The sequence below is a fragment of the Mizuhopecten yessoensis genome, unplaced genomic scaffold, assembly GCF_002113885.1.
Source record: "Mizuhopecten yessoensis strain PY_sf001 unplaced genomic scaffold, ASM211388v2 scaffold8361, whole genome shotgun sequence".
Lineage (NCBI taxonomy): Eukaryota > Metazoa > Mollusca > Bivalvia > Pectinida > Pectinidae > Mizuhopecten > Mizuhopecten yessoensis.
This window is the reverse complement of record NW_018407509.1, coordinates 903,814-923,642: the sequence shown is the minus strand read 5'-3', so window position 1 is coordinate 923,642 and position 19,829 is coordinate 903,814. Positions and strand designations below refer to the sequence as shown.

The window sequence follows — 19,829 nt, the reverse complement described above, 5'->3', positions numbered from 1 at the left end:
CACACTTTAACATTCATTTGAAATTTGATAAAGCCTACACCCCAGCGAGCTGTCAAACATCATGGCCCTTGACCTCTCGGTTATACTTCGGAGTATTTTTTTTTTAATTTCAAGAACTTTGATAGACCTGCAGCCTTTTGATTAAATTCCATGTTTTTATGATTCTTAAATAGTCATTTGTTTTTTTTTATATATTTAATTTGGATTCCAGGTCATTTATTTTTAACCAATTTGATAGTTCTCCATTCCAGCAACCCACTGGTCAAATAATTATGACTCTGGGCCTTTTGGTTCTTAAGAAGATGTTTAAGACGACAACAGATATGGATGGCAATAGGTATCACTGGCTCAGGTGACCTAGTGTCGAGCTTCGTGAGCACAGTAATTAAACTTACAACTTAAATATACAAACTTCTTTTTTGAAGCAGTGGACAAAGGAATTTTGAGAAATTTTGAGTCCACATAAAACTTCTTTTGGTTAATTCATATAATCAAAATGTCATAGTATGCATTACTCTCGATACCACAATGATCTGAACCTTGTAAAACCTTGGCTATGAAAGTATCAAACAAGAACGCCTTAAATGAGACCAAACAAGACGATGGATGGATTAAAACAACATGTTTATTACACATGCCAAGATAGCCCCGGCAGAAGTAATGGCAGCAATGCCATCTGTATAGAAACCATGCTACACTTAAACAAATCACGGACAGTTCTATCCATGTACAATGTACATATGAAATCATGAGTGACGAGCGACTGAAAGTAAGCGCAATGTACAAATTGTTTTTTTTCCATCAGGAGGTATTTCCCTACAAAAAAAATACCAGGAAACCAAGGAACCATACTCTTCTACTAGCATGGAGAGACACACACAGCGACAATAAATACTGAACCAGGACGGGTGGGCTTCCGATTCACAGCTCTTCCCGCTGTGTAACGACCACGTTCGGAGGCTGCTTTCATGTGCTGGATATAGCGCAACATTGTATCAGGACAGACCTGACCATACACTACTATACATCGGGAGCAAGCGAGCAAGATGTCACAAAATATTATTCTTGCTTCAAATATTTTTTAAATGAAACACATACATCTAACTAGTGTACATGTTAAAATTACACAAGATATTCGTAACACAAAAATGGCTCCTTTTCTTTTTGTCAGACTCTTTTCAAGATACAACGCAATTTTGTTTTTTAATCAGACCAGGTTTACACAGTAAACATGTATTCTTTACCTAAAAGGAGGCAATTGCAGAGTTAAAAAACATACAGACTGCAAATGTTGCTAAAACACCCTTATAGTTTCATCTAAACGCGTGAGAAAACCCCCAGTTAACATTATCCTACTTCTGAAGTAAGAAACAACTCAACAATAACATATTCAACAGTGCAGACAACTTAAATATACTTCATGCATCTAAAAACGTCTCCCGTCTTTCATACATAGCTCATTTCTCGACACATTTACGTAAACAAACTAAAACAATAATTCTGAATGCCACTTATTTTTAGAGAAAAAGATTTTGTTATTCCTTTAAATATTGATAATCTTACTGATTTTTTTTGTCATTCCTGATATGTTTCAGATTTCAATCATTTCTTGACAAAAATCGTGTAGAATCTCTTCCCTGTGCAAAACTTTCTTTCCCTAGCTGCCATATCATATGGTCAGTTTGTATAAACCCTTCAGTTGACAATGAGTACAGATTTAAATCCTTCATGAGTACTATCGCTACATCACGACAACAGGAAGATTTGTAAACTTACCAGAACGTATCATGTATTGAAAGTGGTTATGGATGATTGCAAGTCCTTCCCCAAAGTGGATCAAATATGAATTAGGAATTATCGTCGAGTTCACAGGTGCAGCAACTAGACATAATGTATTTTATACATCATTCGTTAAAATATTCACAAGATTACCTTAATCTGTTAACACTGTCTGATAAAACATTGGTCAAATTAGCTTGGCACATATATAGGACATGCCAGATGTTCATTCTGAACATTATGTTACCGCCAAAAAGATCTTTACATAGAAGTTGATTCAATATGTCAAACAGAACAAGAACTATTAGCCTATCATATGGGATGTGGAATTTCATTCCACGAGAGGTGGCACAACTTGGATCAGACCTGCCGAGGTTATGACCCCAAATTCCACACCTGAACGTACCATTCCACCAAACCTACAAAATGGTCAACTTTAAACGTTTTTTTCTCTCCCACCTCTTGCCTAGGTTTTTGGTAAAATGTGACACACAAAAACCCAGCAGATTTTCTTGATGACACACAAATCAATGTATAAAGAACACATTTGGAAAGAATAGAAATATGCAGTATGCAAATTTTCACAGCAATTTTGTTTTAATAAATGCAAATTTTAAGTAGCCAACTATGGTAGAAATTCCTCCCTATTTCAGAATGACAATCTGATAGTCATATTTCAGATGACAAGGTTTTTAACATTACGTTATACAGCAAAACCTCGATATAACGACCCTTGTTCCATTTGCCACTTTGCTTACCGCCAACATATTTCTAGGTTTCTCTCTCTCTCTCTTTTAATCTTGTGACTTTCTTTGTAATATCTTTCGAGTTTGGATTCCTTTTTACCAAACACTTTATAATGCCGAGAATTCTCACAAATGTTGGCATTATGTATTCAAGTTCTAATCAAAATTTAGAATAATGTAACTTCCGAAGGGGAGGTCACATGGTGCACACACGCAGACAGCTATTTCAAACAAGAAACATGAATTGTACATTTTTTTCCCCTTATGTGACTATAACCAGATTGTCTCATCTTTTAATGCTTAATTTCCTAATACGATTGGGAAACATTTTATCTTAAGCTGCCTACAAAACCTATGATGTTTAATATTTTCAATTAATAACATACAATGATACATAATGTAATTAAAAATCTAAAGATTGAAGAGGACTTAATGTGAAATAAAAAGAAGCTGGGAACAAAATCAGATTTTTTTTTTTATAAAAAGGAAAAAGAAATGAAAAATTCTATAAAAAGAACAACACAAGCACACTCACGATTTTACGAAAATTCTTGTTCACATCACACTCCTCTGACACAAAGTAATGTTGATATCCAAACATATATAAATTTAACAATAAGCACTATTTTGACAATATATATATATATATAAATATATATACTTCATAAAGTCGTTACTCTTGGAGGACATTTCTATGTATTGCTTGTTTCACAAAAAATCCTGAAATGCACATCCAATATATAGATATATATATATAATTTATATATATACATCAATATTCAATAACATATTAAACTAAACATTTGCTTAATCCTTTAAAAAATATGTTTTCAACAGAAATCCAATTTTGGTGTTTCTTGAAGTGACTGTTTCCCCTGCAAGAACTGAAACTTAGCACAAAATTGGTATGATAACCTCCGTGTCTAAATTTGATACTAATTTCTCATTTTATAGAATATGAACGAATTTGATTCAGCTAAAATATTTAAACATTAAAAAAAAAAAAAAATCAACATTTTCTATCATGTTCTTAGAACGCTGTTCTGTATTTTACACGAATTTATACATCACAATAATGCAAAAAGCTATACACAAAGTATAAATACAATATTTTTTTAAATTCTTCGGAACAAACACTTATAGTATATTTTCTTCGAATAATTCCATCAGCAAAACCATGCTGTTTATGTACATATATTTGTCTGACGTATTTTGTGAAGGAGAAATTCAAACACTGGAGCATCTATAATACAATACATGTACACACTTAGTGGGGGAGCGAGACGTGAAAGAACCCGATTTCTGCCTCAGTTTGACGATACATTATCTACAAATACGATGACAGTAACTGTTACTGAAGCAGAAAAAGAAAAAAAGTCCAATATTAAGTTATGTCCAACATTGCTGTCTGTGGAATTTATCTACCATGTATATTAATCTGAATGGTACATACCGGAGGTTGCACCTTTGAATAATTCATGATTTCTGATTAATTTGTGATTTCATGTCAAATCATGATTTTCTGAAGAAGTGCAATCATGATTTAGTTTGTTATGAAACCATTACGTTCCAATTATTATAAACTGAATAGTGTAGTTCAATCAGGATCAAGTTCAATCCTGATTTTGTTCATTTTACTTACTACCAATCATAAAGGCACCAATGAGACCTCAATACACTTTATGGCCATTAATTATGATGGAGTACCATCTTAAATCCCCAGTTTAAACCAGTGCCATTGATGACCAAAGATTCTAACACTTTCAGAGGAGATTGGAACGTTCTAAGCCTGCTGCACAGCATAAGTGCAAACATCATTGAAAAGATTTCAATTCCAAAAATACATTTTTGGTAATACCAGGGTGAAATTGTTTTATTTTTAATTTACCAAGAATTTATGAAGAATTTCTTTAAATTCAGTATCAATATTCTAAAATTTCTGACATGATAAGCGTATATACTATGGAGTTAATCATACCACACCGTCTGCCAAAAAACACAGTTAAGTCAATCATTATACCTTGTAATATTTTCATTGTACAGAAATCAGGTTGCAGTCTCCAGAAAGGGAAATTTTTGGCTTTCAGGGCCAACATCTACAGGGAACCACTAAATACATACATTATATGATATCGGAACCTCTGAGGTAAAGAACTGTAGTTTGTTCAAGAATGGACCATTTTCCTTTATGGCATTTGCCGAATTTAAAGTTCTGATAATAAAATGTGTCTTGACCCGTATATATTAATGGAATTTGTATGAATATTGTTTCGAAATTGATTTCTCGTTTGATTTACCTATTTCAAAGATATCTATCACAAGGTAAACCAAGAGGACATTTTGGTGAAATGGACTTAAGCACAATTGTTTTATTCAATAAATGAAAAAATAATGAGAAAGTCGCTGACAATTCGCTCTGGGATACTTAATTTATCTTTAAAAATTCAGACAAAATTTAAACAGGAAAATTGAATATTACACTCAAGCATTTATCAGTATCATCATAATTATATAGATCATCAAATGAATATTGGTTTAAGACAATCTGCTCCGATAGTTATAATAGGATCACAACAGTACAGTGCTCAGATAGAAAGGACAGAAAGCCGGAACCAATCTCATTAATATGTTATTTCAATATCATTCCAAACATAATGAAACTGATGACAGTGATCGTGAACAGGTAATAAAATTGACATGTGCGATTACAATGAAAATGCCTTATCAATGATGTATGTTTCCCGTCTGCAAGTTTTGATACCGACCCCCCACCCACCCTACATTGTCAATAAACTAGGGAACCTTTTTTCGGTGTATCGACTTTGCACAGCAACAGTGAAATGCCAAACTTCTTGTGATAAAAATGATACCCCAAACAAACCCTTACAAAAAGATGAATACAGAATTAGAAGCGACTTTAAATCATTATGCCTTTGTTTCTCTATAAAAACGAAAAACAGTTCCTAATTTACTCTGGAGAGAAGTAAGCATATACATGTAGTAATCATTTAGTCAAGATTCTTAGTCAACATCAAATGTCTGAAAATGATTTGGAAATTATTTAAGCAATAACAACTCTGTTCTGCTAAGAAGGCAAACCCATCTGAAGCATTCATCTCCAAGTTTCTTTAAAAAAAAACCCCACCACTTTTGATCAAATATGGAACTCATATTCAGATTATTTTTTTATCAATTTCACAAAATTGTATGTACTATACACAACACCGGTTATTTTGAGTGGTCCGTTAACATTTTAAAAGATAGCAGGCCTCAAAAAACATGATTGTGGAAGGTGATCCATTAGATCCACTGGGAACTTTGAACCAAGAGTGTTGAAAAAAAAGCTTAAAAAATCTTTATACAAGATGAATAGTAATTTGTACACGTAAATCCTTCCAATCTTTCTTATTCTATACATACAACAGAAACACGCTATTAAGAACGATTTTCTAATGAAACAGAGCAGATTCTTGAATGATTCTTTTTCCTGAATATGCAAGTTTTCAGAAATAAATACTGTCAAATTACTGGAACAGAAACTGATACTTCCTGAAAAAGATAATCATCCAAATTTGTTTTTACTTTTTAGGCTGAATAGAGTCCGAAATAACGAGAGTTCATTGCATGTCACTCCCGATTGGGTATATACTTTAATTTCACCAGGTTGTACTTTCATTCACGCCTCCCTCCCTCACTCCATCTCCTCTTTCATCTCGCGTTTCACCGTTTTCGCTTCCTTTTCCACCCCTTCTTCGTCTCTGTATTCTTCTAAGGGTCGCTTGGATGCCATTGAAACTGGTACATTGGACAGAGTGGTTACCTGTGAAAACAAAGCACATTTATCATGATTGCATATATAGAATCGTCAACACTAGTTCAGCGGTCTGACAGCTGGTTCTAAACTTCTTGACACCCCAAGCAGGTTTGAAGAAGATATGATCACACATGTGCCTTTTAAATCTTAAAAAGTCATAACAAATTTTTCATTTGTATTAACATAATTACCTTTTGAGCTATGAAACATGAACTGGTTTGAGATGATCAATTGACAAAGTATTTGACACTTACACCAAGTCTGTTGAAAATATATCTAGGTGTAGCCAGATGTGGATTACATCATTCAAATCATCTCGCAATGTAATGACAGTGTGAAAGAAAGCATGTGCGTGTTAACTCCTTACCTCAATTATTATTTAATTGATCCGATTTATCGTCGTTGTATACATTATTTCAGTGGGAGTGATGTGTGAGTATTTATTCATGTTTACTTATTGATAGGTCTTTTATTGTCCACGACACAGCAAATTAAACCCAAAAACTGAACCTCTATTTGTTGGGTTGACCTTTGAACCTACCATACAGAATTTCACTTCAACTAGTTGTACCGAAAATAATTTACTCATTTTGTAAACCAAAACAACACAAGAATTCCGAAGAAGTGGATGTGTCTCCTGCGCAGGAAGCTGGGAGATAACGAAGAAATAGATGCACTTTTCATTTCAAGAAATAATGTTAAAAGTAAGCAAAAATCATAGATTATGTTTTAGGATGGCATCATTTTGTTATATAATCTGTTATTCTGGGAAGAATACTTGCTATGGATACTCATTGTCTCAATTCCAAGTTTAATTTGTATGATTTGTCAGATGGTTTCCCAAAAATACATGAATAAACTTGTGGATTATGATGTTAAACAGCTAGTGTTGTCAATAACATTTGAAAATGCAAGTATGCTTAACACTGCATGAAGTTTGAGTTTGATTGGCCCAAGGAAACTCAAGTTAATCGCACTAAAACGTCTGTGCGGCCGCCGCCGACATAGCAATACCTATGTGTCACCAGCTTTTCGCAGGCGACACAAAAATGATTTCAATTACTATTGTTGAAATCAATCAATATTAAGCAACTAAATACTCCTATGCATACCATAACAGAATTTTCTATAAATAGTAAGTGACTTTGACCTTTGCACCCTTAAACACAATTTCATTCAAGTAATTATCAGACTATGTAAAATCTGTTTACAGTAACAGTGTATTTCAGATGAAAAGGTCAATTTAAATTAAGGAAATATTTTATTAGTTATAAATGTTCGGGGGAAATAGTTTAATCCAATGCAGAAAGAGGCAGAAGTTTGGTCCCACATGAATTTATAAATAGTAACAGAGACATTGACCTTTGGGAAATGCACTAATCCCTTGCAGAATGAGGCAGAAGTGCGGTCCCACATGAAGGGGCAGTAAAAGAACCCTTTTTAAGGATATACTCACCAGGAGCTGTGGCTGTGACATTGCTGCCTGCTGTGAAGCAGCTGTCGTGACCAGCTGCATGCCCGCTTGTGGGATGATAGCAATGCCAGGGCGCTGGACTGTTGAGAAGGTGCTGATGCCAGGCTGTGACAAGATGGCGGTGGTTGGCAGTCCGTTGCCCTGGTGCGTTGCCAGGGACGACAGTTGCTGCTGCTGCTGACTGGTCAGGCCCTGTAGTGAAGCAGTTGTATTGCGCACTAACGTGACGGGTTTAATTGTCGCCTGGCCCCCAGCCGTCACAACAGCTTGTATTTTATCTGCAGGAAGAGAAATATCATATAATGCACAAGTGAGATAGGACCTGAATTTATGCTAGAAAAGCAAAAATATCTCAATGAGATGAAAAGGAAATAAACAGGTGAGACATCTTGTCATATATCATGATAATAACTGACAATGATATTGTGCTTTATTTTCTAGAAATCAACACAAACATTTTGTGTCTGGTCATATTTTCGAAGTCCTTTCTTTTGTTGACCGAAATCTTTTACATTTTTTTTTACCAAATGAGGAATTGATATTTGATTTGAAAGAACAGTTGTAATGGGCCATATTGCATGTTCCAATCCCCCCAAGGTCTTTAATACAGAGGTGAAAGACACTGCCTACTGAATTGTAGGAAAACTGCAAAATGACCCATGAAACCTTCCTAACATATTGCAAAATACATAAAAGTACTGAAAATAATCAGATAAAAATAATCCAGATTATCTTTAAGCTTCATACCATGACTTGCAGAAGTTTCATCATAATGGGTTACATAATGGGTTACCTAGTGTCCCGTGTTCCTTCTTGATTTCCATGTGTGTCCCGTTGGTGAGCCCGCTGTTTGTATGACCCGCGGGACCATTGAGGACGAGTTGTGTGGCGTTAGTTACAATCACTTTTGGCTTTGTAATCATGGTTGGTAACTGATGAACCGCTGAAGTACCTGACGAACTTAGCGTTGTAGTGATGTTAACTGTCAAGGAAAAAATAATACACATGCACAGTTTAGGAAAAACCAAAAAGTCACATTTTCCTTTGTATAATCAGGTCAATTGATAGTGGTATAATTGTAACATTTTCCTTTGTATAATCAGGTCAATTGATAGTGGTATAATTGTAACATTTCCTTTTGAATAATCAGGTCAATTGATATTGGTATAATTGTAACATTTTCGTTCGTATAATCAGGTCAATTGATAGTGGTATAACTAACATTTTCCTTTGTATAATCAGGTCAATTGATAGGGGTATAACTAACATTTTCCTTTGTATAATCAGGTCAATTGATAGTGGGAAAACTGTAACATTTTCCTTTGGATAATCAGGTCAATTGATAGTGGTATAACTAACATTTTCCTTTGTATAATCAGGTCAATTGATAGTGGGAAAACTGTAACATTTTCCTTTGGATAATCAGGTCAATTGATAGTGGTATAATTGTAACATTTTCCTTTTTATAATCAGGTCAATTGAAAGTGGTATAATTGTAACATTTCCTTTGAATAATCAGGTCAATTGATATTGGTATAATTGTAACATTTTCGTTCGTATAATCAGGTCAATTGATAGTGGTATAACCGTAACATTTTCCTTTGAATAATCAGGTCAATTGATAGTGGTATAATCGTATTTAAAACAAGTCCACTGTTTAAGCATCAATATGGAGAACTTTATTAATCACAAATGTTGAAATTGATTTTGAAATTTACTTTAGTACCACCGACTCCTTTCAAGATCTAATCCATGCATCTATTTTCAACAGATTGGCATGGACTGAATTTAACAAAATTCAATCAAGACTTATCAAGATCAAACACTCAAATCATACGCCTGCAATATATTAGTAAGGGGAAATATTTGTCAATGGTGACTTAAGAATTATGTGATAATTTTGAAGTTAACGATTCTATTTAAACTATGGTTTCAACAATAGCACTATCACACACAAAAAACTATGTGCAAAGTATCATAATTAAAATAATTCCAATGCATTTTTGCAAAAAAATGTATCAAAATATTGAAATGTTATTACAAGAAACAATTTTTGTACATTTTGATTGGAAAGTGAGAATAATGTCCTTTAATACTTTTAACGATTTTCTTCATGCATTCCTTACCTGTTGTAACAATTTTTTTCTGATTTTAAATTATTTCTTGGATGTGTTGAAATGGGAAAACATATTTTACAGTCCAATGACCAGATATAAGGTGAGGTTTTTGAGCATGCTTCTTGACAACCGACTAAGACAATTTATGAAAAGGATTATCTCCCCTTGCCTGCTTTTGGAAGGCAAATGGAAAAGGATTCTGTCTACACTCCATGTAACTTGGATATATCTATTAATACATTAAATAATGTGGATTTGGTCGAAATATAATTTTGAATTCAAAAAGATAACACACCTCCAGGAGAGCTTGGCGCTGACTGACTTATCCTACAGAGGTCAGCAGCTGTCTGAGCTGCCAGTATCTGCGGATGTGTGACTATGGTACCGGCGGGATGGATGTCTCCCTCGTTGGGACCTTCGGGGATAGGGCTTCCTTCCCTAGACATACTGTCCGGGGTGAAGTTACCCGCCATATGACTTGGTGAAGCTGGCGCTGACCTGCACATCAAGATAAGGTAACGTGAATTCACTATTCATGAAAGCATTGAGATGCTACATTCTTGTATTAAAATTCATGACTAAATGACATTCAAAAGCATACAAAAATGTATTTCATCTAAGGTGTTTTACAGTATACTCTTTCATTTGTGGAAAACATTCATATAATCAGAACTTTAACTCCAAACATAAAGGCCATCAGTACACAATTTATAGAACATCTGAAGAAGAAAAAAAAAATAGTTTCAGAAATCAATCTAAAACTAGGTCCAAATTTTCAATGCAAATAAAATATCAAACTCTTGGAAACAATTACCAATTTAATGGAACTCCATAATTTTTTCCCACATGCATGTTAACTGCAAGTTTTGACAAGGCACTTAAAATTGAACCTTTTTTTTCATATCCTTAGGCCTTGAATGCTTTAAATATTTTGTGTTTTAACACAATTTAAAATGTGTTGGTATGAAAAATCTAAAATTGGTAGTTTCAAGATTCTTTTGAAGTTCTAAGAGACGATTTTTTAATTTTACCTTGTCGACAAACCACCAAATGGTGTTCTAAAACAAGGCACGCCTCTTTGCCGCCGTCTCCTAAATGCTTGTGCTGTAAGTTTAGCTTCGGATGCTGGATCAATTCTCCAAAAGGATCCTTTTCCTGGCTCTTCTTGTGATCGAGGAACTTTTACAAAATATCTATTCAGTGATAAGTTGTGCCTAATAGAATTCTGTAATGAGAGAAAACGAAATCTTGAAGACATTTTTTCCAGACAAAACCTTCAGTTTTACCAAGACAGAACTTATTTCCAGTTTATAAAACGGATATTTTTTCTGAAATAAATTTTGAAGAATGGAGAGGTGTAGCAAAGTGGTAGGATAAATTTATCACCTCACTACTAATATAAAGTGAAATGTGTCTGAATAATACACTACTCAGACCATACAAAGATTCATATTCGGATCTATTTAATACGAATTGAAAAGTGATGAAACTGAGAAATGTTATCAATATCATTTTAAAAATATCAACTGGAGCTGATTATAATTTATAGAATTGCAAACACATCTGGCGACTAAATAGTCCAGCTGTACAGCCTGAGGCTATATTTCAACAGATGATTCTAGTCATTGTTTATGTCCACATTATATGTCAGATTGATGCACTAAAACATAATAATTCATAATGGAAACATTTATTTTATCATTGTTCATTCAGATTGTCAGTCATTGCAGAACTCTGGGACAGAAAGGAGTGTGTATGTGTGATGATGTATTTGGTGTACCTGAAGGCAACACAGAACTGTTTTCAAAGTATTACATTGCTTTTAAAATTTGTCTAGTTGCATAAGTATAGTATGTATAACCATCTGTGGCACAGTTTATGTACATGCATGAACATACCACAGACTTGAGGTACATTTTCTTTAAAAAAATTCATCAGAATGTTTGTTGTTGGCATGCTTGTAGTACGAGTTGCACAATGTAAAATTCTCTGACATTCAATTTTCAAAATTGACTTGTTTTAGAACCTTTTTTCTGTTTAGACACCTGTCAGAGATCTCCCTAGAAGCAATCGTAAATTTACTGATGTATGTTCTGTTTACAATATCAATGCAAACTGAAAGAGAATGATTGTGTCCAACATGCTCAAACAACGGATGAGTTTCCGCAATGCTGACAAACACCTGAGGTGGAAACGAGACTATTCCTACATAGTCCCATAATCAAAGATTCAAAAGATAAGATTTTAACTCCATATTAGGGGAACAGTGGTTATTAAATGAATGTGATTGTAGACTGTATATATGCCAATAATACAAATGATTTCGTTTAATGCTTACCTGCCACCCTTTATCTGCCGTTCTGTAATATGGATAATTTTTCGTAATATATGCATATATGCCACTAAGTGTTAACTGTTTATCTTGAGCCGACGTGATAGCCTGTACAATTAACTGGGCGTATGAGTAAGGCGGTTTGGAGTCGTCCCTTGGGCTGCTACTGGCACTATCTGTGGGGGTGGGGATGCTGTCTCTCTCCTCCCGGGGATTTGCTTGTGCACTCAGTGCTGCCATCTTAATATCTGCAACAAAGCTTGGTCTGGCACCTCCTCGAGGGCTTGTGGGACAAGAATTGGCAGCACTGGAATATGAAGGGTGTAAATGAAGATAATGCAATGCACAAACATTTTTGATGATGCAAACGGTAAAAATTCTCTTACTGCAGAAGGGAATTTCAGAAGGGATTTTTTTCACAATAACTAATACATTACTAATTAAAAAGAATTGGACAACTTTTTAACGACAAAAAGTGTAAAGCAAGGAAAAATGATTCGATACCCTTATGAATATTTTTAATACAGTGTTCTAGCAAATAACAAGAATGCATAACTAGAAATTTAACCATACACAGCACTCTGATCGTTCCAAGTAACAGATTAAATATCATGACTCTTGGCTTCAGAGTTCTGTAGATTAAATTGTTTCAACACATCTGATTCTTATAACCTTGAATGTTGCCAACTTGGTCAAGTGATTCGTGTGTACCAATGCAATCTGAGCTAAAGACTAATCCTGCAAGCTACAGACCGAATATTTATACACTTACTCCGAAAAAATTGCTGACCGTTTCTATTTCAATAGAAGTGAACAGAAACTACATATCTTTTTTAAAGAACACAATAATTTACTAACATATAGTGATTTTCAAAATATTGTTTTACAGCCAAATACAGGCTGTTTCTTCTAGCAAAAAAGTGTTTTATTTTTCCAAAATGCAGAAAAAATGAGGAAAATCTTCCCATTTTCAATGAAAATACTTCCATAGTTTTCCAATTTATGCTGCAACAGGCAGCTGTAAAAGAACACCAATATATTATACATCTTTCAAATGCATATAACCCTCTACATTACCTAATAGTTCCAGTAGGTGAAGGACAGGGACTGAATGCATGCTCCACTGATTCAGGAATGTTGATTTTCAGTGGAGGCAAATTCTTTTTCTTAGGTGGAGATTCTGGCTGTGGCGGTGGTGGTGGGGGTGGTGGGGCATTATCTTCAACAAGTGCCTGAAATGCTATTCTTATGTTTGTACTTGGGAACCGCAGCACACATCTGAAAGTAAAAACAACAACAGTGAATTATCATGCTTTTACACTTTTAGTTTTAAATTACTACTAGAATTTGAGTAAGAGTAAAATCTGACAGATATCAACAGAATGCAACATTTAAACCGATTAAGAAACATATCAATCGATTTATTTGAATTGGCTGTACAATCGATTGATTTTTTGATAATAAGTGATAATCAAAACAACACTAGATATAATCATTATGATTATTGAATTGATCCTTGAAACCAATTATAAGGATGAATTTGGGGGGGGGGTCTTGTGTTTCCTTCCTGGTTAAATATATTACTAAATGCAATCATTTTTTTAAAAGTCAGTAAATATTATTCAAACGCCAGCCTACTAGAAACAAGGAAATGTTACCCCCGGTTATTTACAACTCTGAACTGCACCAACTTTAAGATATACAAGACAAGGCAGATTTATGCCTATAAGAAAGTGTATTTTAACACCTCTGAAAACTGCCTAAAATCGTAGCCTTATTTCTGCTTTTTGAGATCTAGATGGGTCCACTTTTGAGAAATCAACATGGAAATAAATTATAAATACACTATAACAACTTGTTATGATTCTTTTTGACAGGACATGTTAGCTATGAAAAAAACTTTGAAAGTGTAACATTAATTGAAAACTGTCAAATATTTGTTCTGACAGACAGATGATTGCTGATCGCCTTGACCTAGATCTAGAGATTCCTATAAATTCAAAATAATCCAGGATAATAAATATGTTACTTTAATTACACTTCACTATAATATTCAGATCATGATAAGGCCGAAAATACATGTGTTTCCCCTAACCCGACCGACCCTATATTTTTGCACCTACCCTGAAGTTATTTTGGCCATTTTCAAGGAAGGACTATTAAAGTCAGGTTTCTATTTCTATATAGCTTTAGTTAAAACTATTTAAAAACAATAGGCCCAATGGGCCTGCATCGCTCACCTGGTATAAATCTCACACTTGCAACCTTAAAAGTGATCAAAAATAAAGCTACAGGCAAAATATCAGTATTTATTCATTCAAAAAAACCTGTTAAAAGATTTTAAAACATTTCACCCCTGTTACTTTGAAAGTCGACCAAGTCATTATGTTGAACAAATTGTATAGCCTTTCATCTCAGTATGCAACTTGCAAAGTATCAACATCCTGGGACCCATGATTATTCAGAAGAGGCAGTTTAAAGATTTTAAACAAATTTGACCCCTGTGACCTTGAATATAAGTCAAAGTCATTCACTTTAACAAACATAGTAGTCCTTGATCTGACTAAATATCAACATCCTGAGCCTTTTGGTTATTCGTTGTTTAAATATTTTGAACATATTTGCTCCTTGTGACCTTGACAATGTCATACATTTAAACAAACTTTGATGCCCTTCATCTCAGCATGCTACTGGCCAAATATCATCACCCTGTGCAATTTGGTTATTCAGAAGAAGTTATTTAATGTTTCTCACATATTTGACCCATGTGACCTTGAATATAGGTGAAGGTCATTCAAAACAAACTTGATAGCCATTTACCCCAGCATGCTCCTGGCCAAATATCATCACCCTGTGCATTTTGGTTACTGAGAAGAAGTTGTTTGAAGTTTTTAACATATTTGACCCCTGTGACCTTGAATATGGATGAAGGTCATTGATTTGAACAAACTTTTTAGCCCTTTAGTGACTGTGCAAGACAGCGCAGAACAGACAATGAAAATATAAAGGCCAAAATGGGGTTTCAGACCATCAACATGTATGATCAGATTTGACGTTGCACACGAGGTGGATGTTATCTCTGGTCCGTTTGAATAGGCGGATAGTTCGAACATAATATAAATAATAAAGTCTGTCTAGTGATTAGTTTGAACCCTGTTTACAGACACACAATTTGAATACTGAAATTACGTATTTTTTGACCGAGTTTGGCTATCTGCGATGCAATAATATGCTTACGAAACTCACTGAAACCGTTATATTTTCGCATCAACAACGTTTAATTAATAACGGATAGTACTCGTGAAGCGTGACCATTGTTGTCATTGATGTCTGACAATTTGTATCTTAATAGACACATGTCATGATGATTGAGTTTCTTTCTTGTAACCATGTGCACGAGCCAGTCAAACATCTTAAGGCCCTGACCATGTTCAATATACTAACATAAAACAGAGCGCGGGATGTTACTGTCATATCGATGACAGATGTGTGTATTGTCATGATATTACTGCGATTACAATTTGATTATTAGCCAACGATCCCTGATTTATTACTTAATTGATATGTTACCTATACATGTGCCAAAATAAAAATATTTGACAAGGTAGTCGATCAAACTTATAAATATGTAATTGCGGTTTCAATCTACCCCTTCGCATACCCTTCGCATTCTGATATATTACAATTGAACTTCTGTCAAAACTCAAGAAAACATCTACTACTTTGCGGCCTACACACTTGTCTCTGCTTTGCGATCGAACTTAATAATAGATGATTGTATGTAAATAAATATCAGAAAGATATATATACCATTTATTATTCATCTACAGATTTGCAAATTTATATTGCAATAGGCTGATGTTTTTCCGTATCAACGACTTGACTGTTTGTCATGTCGACTCGGATAGTTTGAACTATTCTTTATTTTAGCGGCTATAATTTTGTTTAAATCGGACAATATCTGTTTTAGTTTGTTCGAACTGACAAGAGGTTAACTGTACACAGCACCTTGCATCTTCGTCTGTGCTTTTATTAAAATTTAATAAATCTTGTCCAGACCAAGTTTTTCTTACTGGAGCTAGGGCTCGTAAACTGAGGGTACAATATAGTCTGCTAAAACTGACCATAATCGCAGGATCAAAAAGTCTGATCAGTCACTTGTTTATGGTCAGCTATCGACTGTTTTATAAAACATGGGGAATGTCGTCGAAATCTGACGACAGTGATTGTTAGAGTTATATACATGTTTGTCAGAGAAAATAAACATTTCTCACTCACTTGACTAGATGGCATGTCCATACTCAATACAATATGGATGCTACATTGTTTTATTCAATCGACTGCTCAAATCGACAACCGTTTTGCCATCAACAATAGGGTGCACTAGCCAATCAAAATTACTTCCGGTTAATTTGATCAAATGTAAACATTGGTTACACAGTGATCTGTAAGCAGACACAAACTAATAAGCTCGTTGGATTTATATCAATAATTAGTACTGTAAAAGCATATATTTTTGTTGGGGTTAAATTTCATTGTTTTTGATTTGGGACAAATTCATTGGGGGATTACATTTCGTGGAATCAATATTTTCCAAACCAGTGATTTTTTCTGTTTGACACCTGGACAATAAGTCTGGCTTACTGTACTTAGCCCGAGGTGATCACCATTCCACTCCAGGTAAATTTTTCAACCCTCGAGTCAGTGGAAAACAATAGATCGACCATCGCTCTATGGTCATATAATTTAGTCTTAACAAACAAGTGTGGTTGTTAATAGCTATACACAATGGAATTAATTAGGCCTATCAACATTTTATAACACAAATTCTGATAAGAAATGGAGCACATGCATTTAATAAATATGCACAATTACCTCGACACATTGTGTGAGAAAATCATGCCGATTTCAATGTAAATTCTACTCCAGAAGAATGACGTGCATTTTAATAATTTAGGCAATAGTTTGTATATTGCATTAGAACTTTATTCCCCGTGTCTCTAATGAAAAAAAGTTTCGAAATCGGGGCATACCGTCTTGACAGCATGGTGCCGGAAATGGACCCAAATTTAACAATATTGTTGTAAACAACTGACAACGACTGATTTATTTGATTATTTTAAGAACGGGAATATTAAGGTTTTTGTTTTTTTTGTTTCTATACAAGTTGATTTCACTGCACGGCTTGTGAAGTACAGGTAAATCCGGATGAGATATCTGTCATGCTCTATAGTTTACATACAAAGAGCGATGTAATTATAGAACTGTGTTACAAATATAACGCTTGTGCCTGTGATTATAATTGCACTGTTTATCACGACTTGTGTCTAAATGTAAATACAGCATGGTTTGTAATTAAAGTAATAGTTTATTTCATATTTCATGTGCTTAAAATTTCGATTATATTTCGTGGTTTTCTTAAAACCACCAAATAAACGAAATGAATTCCCCGACAAAATATTATGCTTTTACAATAATATCAGTAATAACAAAATATCCTCAGCACTTCTAAGGATTATAATTACAAAACAACTCGAATGCGAGGAAAAGGTCAACTGGTATGCAAGTTTTTGTTGTCAACAAGTCGATTTGACAGAAGCAATTCTTATTGGCAAATACATATTGATGTACGCAAGATGGCTGTCGATGCGAGTAGTAAAAAGCACCTCAATTGAATTTAACGATGTAGCGTCCATATCGTATCGAGTACGGATATGACATCTAGTCAAGTGAGTGGGAAATGAATCAACTGAAATAAAGTCAGATTATTTTCTCTGACAAACATGTAAACTCTCACAATCGCTGTTGCCAGATCTCCATGTTTATAGAGCAGTCCATGGTGTCATCCGCAAAAAGACGTACAGCGAGGTGAAGGCCAACAGGAATGTCGTTAATATAGAATAGAAAGAGGGACGGACCAATAACCGAGCCTTGAGGGACACCAGACTTGACATCGACAATGCTATATATTCCCCCTTCAATGATGACAACCTGCTTCCTATTATAAAGGAAGTTTTCTTTTTAGGTGTTAATCTTCTCATTTTCACCATAATGACAAAGCTTATGACAAAGAAGCGAATGACTAAACAAGCGACCTAAGCCTGCGATTATGGTCAGTTTTAGCGGACTAGGTACAATCATGCTTCAAGGTGAACCAGCTCATATTCATACTCCTGAGCATTCTCACCTGAAGCATTTAAAATTTTTATTTAACATTACACCTTATCAAACTTAAAAGAGATTGCATTGGTTGTTTTGAATCAACAGAATTTAATAATTTAAGTGTGTGGATTGACAATCAATTTTTATTGAAAAAACAAAAGCTCATACTTACAAAATAGCATTTTGGAGATACTGTCAAAACAGTTAATGTTTATAAAATGTAATAACCGGGTGACTAAATGCGATTTGTCTGGGAGATTCTGTAGCCGGTTTTGGATAAATCTATTCATGGGGCGAATTGTCTTATTTCTTTTTAATACAAAATCTATATTGCGAATACTGAAACTTAATACGTCGATATAATTCAAAAATAATGTGGAAATGATTTATATAGTTCCATATTTTTTTAACAAAACATCAAATACGTAGAAAACATAAACAAAATAAAGCAGCCATTTTGTTTACATAGCCGCCATGTTTATTCGAGCACATGGTAACATAAAAATGCCTATAATAATGAAATTGCACAAATTGTCAAATATAAATGCATGTTTTTTCGAATCTTTAATTATAATTAGTATTCGACGCCCTGATAATTAAGTTGTGTATGCCATAGTTCTGGCAAAAAATGCGGTAGACAATTGATAGAAGCCGAGGGGCCATCCGAAGGGGAGTGACATTGTTTTGATAACAATCCACCACGCTACTTACGTCCTTGGCAGTTGCAGAGGGGGTGCTCCTTTCCTTTGAAATATTCCGTCAATAAATATACCATTTTTACCTCCACATCTCATGAAAAAATTAGGATGTTCGTAGCAAATTTCTAAATGAACTCTAGATATGAAGCTGGAGTGTCCCATGTTTACGTCTACCTCTCCCTTACTGCTGTTCCGACCTATCGTGACGCGAGCTTGCCGCATCAAATATTCAAAGTCTCTTCCTTCCAATCGAGCAATTGCGGGTTCCTTTGGTTCTGGGTTCCATCCTACTCTTGCAGGACTGGCCGGTGCAGACTTAAGGGCTAACAATGCCCAAGCGTCATTGTCCGAGGGCTGTTGAACAGCAGACATCACGAGGCGTCCAACGCTCCAAAATGGCAGATCGCAGATGAAAAACAACGTACCTCGTCCCTGGGTGTTTACATCACAAATTTTCCCACAGTGCACTGCGAAAAAATAATTTTGAGGTCTGTTGAGAATGAGGTAGACCGTGAACTGCAAAGCAAGCAAGCACATGTAAAATCGAATCTACAAATATAAGAGTTATGGATAAAATGTAAATTGAAATAAAGTGTAATGTATGTTTAGGGTTAAATTTATTTCGAGCAGACTTTTTTTTTTTACTAACTGTTTTCATTGATCAATACAGAGAGTCAGACGTATATATATACGTCTCTGATCAATAG

The 19,829-nt window shown here is 34.6% G+C and overlaps 1 protein-coding gene across 1 annotated transcript; it reads right to left on the bottom strand.

Moving 5' to 3' along the window:
• Positions 1 to 607: 607 nt before the first annotated feature.
• On the bottom strand, positions 608 to 19,591 carry LOC110455711 (forkhead box protein K2-like). The gene is made up of 8 exons (XM_021506021.1): positions 19,136 to 19,591; positions 13,340 to 13,540; positions 12,269 to 12,569; positions 10,962 to 11,155; positions 10,226 to 10,428; positions 8,607 to 8,795; positions 7,796 to 8,091; positions 608 to 6,345 (listed from the first exon to the last, which is right to left on the bottom strand). Exons 1-8 carry the CDS (start codon positions 19,492 to 19,494, stop codon positions 6,217 to 6,219), a joined length of 1,872 nt encoding a protein of 623 aa, XP_021361696.1. The 5' UTR covers positions 19,495 to 19,591; the 3' UTR covers positions 608 to 6,216.
• Positions 19,592 to 19,829: the final 238 nt, after the last annotated feature.